Genomic DNA, 7,478 nt, shown 5'->3' on the forward strand with positions numbered 1-7,478 from the left:
AAAATTTAATTAAATTTCACAGTATTAAATATATATATTTATTTATATGTGACAGTGGATTTTCATCGATGAACCTTGGTTCTTTACTCTAAAACTATATATATATATATATATATTTGTGCATATATATATATATATATATATATATATATATAATCTCATCATCAGATATTGTCAGCTCAGAAAAGTATTAAGATCGCGATTTTTCTTGTGCTTACATTTATGTTTCGTCGTATTTTAAGTTTCCATTTCTTGGTATTAACCACCCACGTAATTCTTGGTTTTCTGTTGATATCATTTCTTCAAGACATCACCATAGATTGTTTGTAGATTGACGGCTGTTTTCGGAGGAAGTATATCAAAATGGAGTCGAAGAAATAGTTGCATTTTTCGTGTATGGTTATCGAAAGATTGCTTGAGGCGATGTTTCAAAGAAAGTATATCAAAAGTGAAAGTATTTTTCGGCAATTTCTGTGAAAATTGTTTTTTCAGCTGAATCGCTTATGTTTGTGTATGTATGTGTTTATGTGTTTATGTATGTATATATGTGTAAGTCTATGCATGTATATATTTGTGCATGTAAGGGATCTTGTTCAAAACGGGGGCACCAGTATTTTCTTAACGAAACACTTTGAAACTTGGGACACTGGTAGAATGTGTCATATAAAACATCTTTTTCTCTTAGTCTTCTTAAGAAAAATTATTACATTGCAAGTTATTTCATGTTAAAGTTGTCGTATTTCTGTAATTTCAACCAATGACTGACGTCCATTCAGCCGAATACAGTAAGTGCTGACTACGTAAACAAACGATTCTGGCGGTGATAAAATTATTATTTCCTTGTCAAAAAATGGCTGAAGCATATTGGCAGTAGCTAATAAACCTTTCTATTATAGGCACAAGGCATGGTTTTTGAGGTTAGGGTTAGGGCAAATGTTGTACACATACAGTTCAGGCAGATGTTAACGAAATTATATTAAAAATAAAACGAAGGAAAACGAACACACGTGTGTTGCCTCTCTGCAAAATATCAGAAGTAATGGAGATTAAATACGCTTTACACCGCTTAAACTGCCAAAGGAGTAACTGTAAACAGCTGAATACTTGTCAGTGATTGGTTGAAATTATCGAAATAAGACAATTTTTTACATGAAATAACTTTGAATACAAAAATTTTTTTCTGTTCTATAACACAAAATAGATAAGTATACGAAGTTTGAAAGTCTTTCCGTACCAAAAACACTACGTAAAACATTAATGAAAACTGGTGCCCCCGTTTTATAAAAGATCCCATGTAAGTATATGTATGTCTATATTTGTGTGTTTATAACGCATCCATGCACATTAGCACATACAGACATATGCTTACATATACAAATATACATACATACACAAGAAATACATAAACAAGCGATTCAGTTGCAGAAAAAAAATTGAAGAAATATAAAACTGTTACGAAAATTGCCAAATACATTTAGTTTTGATATTTTTTCTCCGAAAGACAGCCCAGTTAATGAACAAATAAACACAAATTACCTTTAGTAAATGTTGAAAAGTATGTAAAATGTAGCATTCGTCAGTTTCATTTTTTTTTCTTGACATCCAACCAAAAGAACTAAATTCTTCGTGGGTCATTCTTCGTTTTGATTTGCAGAAATGTCATTTGGATCAGCTAGTTTTGTTCGTTAATTTCCGTAATTTTTTTTTATTTATTTACTTTTTGTTTTCATGATGTGGGGAAGGCGACATTTGCTTTGAAGTGAGAGTAGAAAGTGAAAGATGTATGGACATGTGATCTTGGTTAATTCAACTGATAACAATTGGATTGCCGTGAACCCAGTGACTCATGAAAACATACGAACTATTCTGTTGGTTAAGCAGTCAAGCCGTCCTATCCATGCCAGCATGGAAAACGAACATTAAATGATGATGATGGTGATTAAAACCGTTTGAAATCATTACTAATGATATCCATTCACCAGAATAATGAGACGATGGGGTGCAGCTGCTTGGACACTGGAAATCTGGCATGGCTGACTGGGCACTGAATCTATTTTGGCCACTGTTTGATACTGGAGCCAAGCATACACCTGTAAGTGTAGTCAGAAATATTCACATACAGAAAGGTGAGGATGGGTGGGGGGTGCTAACATGATTAAAATATTCGCATTCTCTGTCGTCATACATGTGAAGAGAAATATGCTCACACCCATAAACAGAGAGAGAGGAGAGAGTTGAGTGTCTTATCAGCTATGCCAAATATGTGGTACGAAAACAGCTCTGCCAAAATGTCTCATACCATTAACCATTAACTCATTTACATCTTGCACAGTTTTTGTTTGTTTGAAATTATTCTTTTATTCTTTTACTTGTTTCAGTCATTTGACTGCTGCCATGCTGGAGCACCGCCTTTAGTCGAATCAAATCGAACCCCAGGACTTATTCTTTGTAAGCCTAGTACTTATTCTATCGGTCTCTTTTGCTGAACTGCTAAGTTACGGGGACGTAAACACACCAGCATCAGTTGTCAAGCGATGTTGGGGGGACAAACACAGATGCACAACATTATACACTCACATACATACATAGCCCGAGGCTATAGTAGAAGACACTTGCCCAAGGTGCCACGCAGTGGGACTGAACCTGGAACCATGTTGGTAAGCAAGCTACTTACCACAGAGCCACGTCTGCACTTATCTTGATATATTTCACAAATCATTTCATCCCTTATGAGTTCATTTCTGGCAAGCCATGCCAGTTAGTGTAAAATAGCGAGTGTCTCATCTTGAACCACATATGGTGGGTGCATGCCATCACCATTCAACGTGGTGCGTGGTGTATAAGCACCCTTCATACTTAGACAGAATAGCCCTGTTACTAGTAGCCAAGCCATCATTTATAGGCACAGGAGTGGTTGTGTAGTAAGTAGCTTGCTTACCAACCACATGGTTCCGGGTTCAGTCCCATTGTGTGGCACCTTGGGCAAGTGTCTTCTACTATAGCCTCGGGCCGACTAAAGCCTTGTGAGTGGATTTGGTAGAGGGAAACTGAAAGAAGCGCGTCGTATATATTTACATATATATATATATGTGTGTGTGTGTGTGTATATGTTTGTGTGTCTGTGTTTGTCCCTCCAACATCGCTTGACAACCAATGCTGGTGTGTTTACGTCCCCGTAACTAGCAGTTCGGCAAAAGAGAGCGATAGAATAAGTACTAGGCTTACAAAGAATAAGTCCTGGGGTCGATTTGCTGACACTTGCTTACAACTATCTAGTGATGTCAAAACAAAGTGACAGTAAACAGCAACACACACACACACACAAGGTTATCAATGACACCGCTAATTGACACATTTGACGCATTAATTAGCATAATAGCATAACCTAGAAAAAACATGGATTACATGTAAAAATGCAAGCAATAGAAATATCTTAAGATTATAAACCTGGAAAAGTACAAGACAAGTTTTTACACGTGGAAAAGTTCAGGACAAGTTGTTACAATTGGTAAAGTGCAGAACAAGAAAATTTTTACTTAAAATATGGCAGCTAAGAATAAAATATTTTAATTGAGTTATTTTTTATTTTTAATAGAAGTAACAAGTAATAACATAGAGAAGTAATAACTTCTAATAAAATTTTTAGTTTTAATAAAAGCTAATATTTTCTAAATCTAAATATTTTATTTGAGATTTTATCCTTAGCTGCAATATTTTAAGCAAACATTTTCTTCTCCTGTACTTTACCAGATGTAATAACTTGTTCTGTACCTTTCCAGATTTATAATCTTAAGAATATTGTTTCTCTTGCTCACATTTTTCCATGTAGTATATATATTTTCAGTTATTAAGTATTTTGTTACAATATCTCTGTTGAAATACCTTGGCTTTGCCTCAATTAATTTTGAAACTAATGAAGGATTTAGTAAAATAACTGTCATTATTAAGCAGGTATTTTTTTAATTTAGACCACTTAGAAATAGGAAGTTTGTACCATAGAACTATAGGCAGTCTCAGATGGGTTGGTAGCAGAACAGTTAAAATGTTATTGACTTAATTATTTGACTATTTATGTTATTTGTGAAACTTGACATTATTTCCTGTGACTTCTTCCTTGTGTTTCCTTTTCTTGTGACTTATTTTCCTTTCTGTACAGAAAAAATAATGTAATTTCTTCAATACTCTTTTTTCCTCTCTCTAAAAACCTTTTAATTTGTAAATGGATGTACATATATAGGCACAGGTGTGGCTAGGTGGTAAGAAGTTTGCTTCCCAACTTCATGGTTACAGGTTAGTGGAACCATGTAGTTCCACTGCACCTTGGGCAAGTGTCTTCTACAATAGCCTCAAGCCAACCAAAGTGGATTTGGTAGACGGAAATTGAGAGAAGCCCATTGTATTCTCTAGAATATACTCTTGTGTATGTGCCCTTGTCTCAATATTGTATGATGGTTGTAAATGACAAGGGTTCTAGATTATTATTATTTTTTTTTTTTACTTAATTTTTGAGAGCGGTCGGGTTCATTTTTTAGTATTTTCGTTTGTGAGAGCAGTCGAGTTTATTTCAGATATTCTCATTTTAAAAGACACCTCCGGCTAATCGTTGAAAGGATGTTGGTGTTGCCTTGGCAGAGGTTTACCAAAATTTTCATCACATCAACTGCATCCTGTGATCACTTACACTGTTATGGGAAAATGTTTAACATGAAATAATAAATAGTTAAGTGAGGTTAACAATTTTTGTATGTGTTTTTCGAATGGTTTAAGTTTCAACACTCAATACCAAACCCACTCGTCAGACAAGCACATCTCTGAAATAGAAAGTTCTGGTTATTTTCCTTTATTTATTTCAGTCATTGGACTGTGGCCATGCTGGAGCACTGTCCTAAAGGGTTTACTCAAACAGATCAAAAATCACTATTTATTTTTAAGTCTGGTATTTATTCGATCGTTCTCTTTTGCCAAACTACTAAGTTACAGGAATATAAATAAAAAAATCACCAGTTGGCAAATGGTGAAAGACAGTCTCTCTCACACACACACATACCACGCACACAAACACACTGTCACACACACACACACATGCGTGTGTGCTCGACTTCTGTCTACCAATTCACAAGTTTCTGTCTATCTTATCCATTCACGAAGCATCGGTCGGTCCGGGGCTATATAGAAAACACTTGCCCAAGGTGTGCATTCGGCCTTTGAAAATTTGTTTCAGTGAACTGTGCGTCACATTTAATGCATGCATAGAAAACGATTATGTTCGTACAGACATGCATGTACTAAATCTTCTCTGGTAGCCGAACATAATGAAAGCATTAGGTACAACGTGGAAATTGAAACGAACGACAAATTCAAGAATCCCTCCACATCGTCGGATCGGTCTCCTCTCCCCCCTCCCCATCCATCTATTTATCTATCACCGTACGACATAGTAAAAAGAAGATTTGGCTGCTATTTCTAGTAGCCCGAGGCGCGAAATTGTAACACAGTGCTGACATCTATTTTGCAAGGGAGTTACCCGCCCCTTCTCTGAGAGCAAGTGCCCTGGTTTCATTTGCCTAAGTTCCACTTGGCCTTATGTGAAACATACAAATAGTCGCTCCCTCTTATAGCATTATTAGTTGTCTGAAATCTTTATTATCATCACACCACCATGAATTTTGCCTGTGAAATATGCAATATTGGATTTACGTCCGGTGAGCATAATTCTTTCATTTTCTTTAAATCATTGACCATATTCCATTGAAGGTTATATTACTATATACATATAAAAATGTATTCTCAATGCAGATCCCAGTGTGTTGTGGCAACTTATAAACTAGAATAACAACGATGTCTCGAATCTTTTGAGGATTCATTCATCGACATGTTTAAGTTTATATTAAAAGAGTTTGCAGGATGTTACTGAAGACACGATTTAATCTTCTAACTAATCATTTCACGTCACTTTTGTATCGATATTTTGGACGATACTCTCCCCCTTGTGTCTATGTTTGAAAGTAAATAGTTTTTGAGGAGGGAATGAACATTGGTTTCCCACTTTCTTTGTTCTATACTCTTCTGCTATGTGTTTATGTAAAAAAAAAAAATAGAAAGATTTCTGAAGATGAAAAAGAAAATCTAAAAACAAAACCACTTCGCATTTGCTGTCTCGACTCCATATTGCTGGTTAAACAAGGTTTCTGTCAAAATTTAATCCTTGCAGGCTTTGATTAACAACTAGAAAATAGTGATGGAACTAGCTAAGTTTAATATAGTTTGTGAATGTTTTTGTTATGTTTGTAAAGAAATCAATATACTATTACATCGCGGTTAGTCTGACTGCAGATCTCCTTATCCACCTCCAAACTATTTTTGGGTAGCATTGTTTTATAATAATAATAACCCTTTCTACTATAGGCACAAGGCCTGAAATTTTGGTGTAGGGGGCTAGACTATAACATCGACTCCAGTACTTAACTGGTACTTATTTCATTGACCCCCCGAAAGAATGAAAAGCAAAGTTGGCTTTGACGGAATTTGAATAATTAATAATAATAATAATTTTTCTACTCTAAGTAATTTCTAAGTTAGGTTAGAGTATCAATCAAGCCGGAGTATCGATATTGCCGAATCACATTACGGATGTGAATAAATAAATGCGCAGATTACGTGGCCAAGGTTGCTTTTTACTGCAACCTAATTGTCTTAGCTGCAATATAACCACCTCGGTTCAAATTACCAAGTATTTGCAGTTGTTGAAGATCTACATAGCGACCCTCGGTAACAAAACGAAAGAGACCACGTCGAAAACGAAGTGCTACAATCAACCCAGTTTACGAATAAATCATCGAGTTAATTACTGTTTGTGATTTATTTTACAGAATATATAACAAGCACACGTGTATTTTTTGTAGATTTTGCTTGTATTGCATGCGAGTAAGCAACGAGGGAAGGCCAGTGATTAGCGAGACTAATTAAGCTGGCTTATTACCGTTTTATAAACAGTAAAGTACTGTATATTAAAATTTTGTAGGTATTCGAGGATTCAAGCATGTGGCCCCATACGGTATATATCAGAATGTTGTTTACGTGCGTAGATATTCGACAACTTCATATTATTTCGGAGATGATTTTGCCGAGTGATTTAATCGGCAGTTGTGTGTGTTGCAGTTAGACCAGTGGTTCCCAACCTGTGGTCCGCAAAGCTAGTGCTGGGGTCCGTGAACTAAATTCAGAATTTCATATATATATATATATAATTCTTCGAAACGCTTAGTTTAGAATAGGGGCAGCTAATGACGGAAATATTCCCTATGTGGCCTGTTTGTTTTCTGTGTTCTGTTTATGTTCTGTTTTTCATTTTGTCCACGTTTTTTTGTGACGTCTTGTACCCAGATATGCATCTATATATACATGTAGATGTAGGTATGTACATACGTGTACGTATACATGCATATACTCACATATTATTTGTATTATTATTATTATAT

The 7,478-nt window shown here is 35.4% G+C and overlaps 1 protein-coding gene across 1 annotated transcript in view; it reads left to right on the forward strand.

The window, feature by feature from the left end:
* The first annotated feature begins 5,499 nt into the window (after nt 1-5,499).
* The window catches only part of LOC106883975 (speckle targeted PIP5K1A-regulated poly(A) polymerase-like), a 10,350-nt gene continuing 8,371 nt past the window's right edge, over nt 5,500-7,478 (forward strand). Inside the window, exon 1 of the mRNA XM_014935138.2 lies at nt 5,500-5,702. Coding sequence (XP_014790624.1) covers nt 5,660-5,702 — 43 coding nt within the window. The 5' untranslated portion in view covers nt 5,500-5,659. The remainder of the gene's footprint in view (nt 5,703-7,478) is intronic.

This window comes from Octopus bimaculoides, chromosome 3 (assembly GCF_001194135.2).
Source record: "Octopus bimaculoides isolate UCB-OBI-ISO-001 chromosome 3, ASM119413v2, whole genome shotgun sequence".
NCBI lineage: Eukaryota > Metazoa > Mollusca > Cephalopoda > Octopoda > Octopodidae > Octopus > Octopus bimaculoides.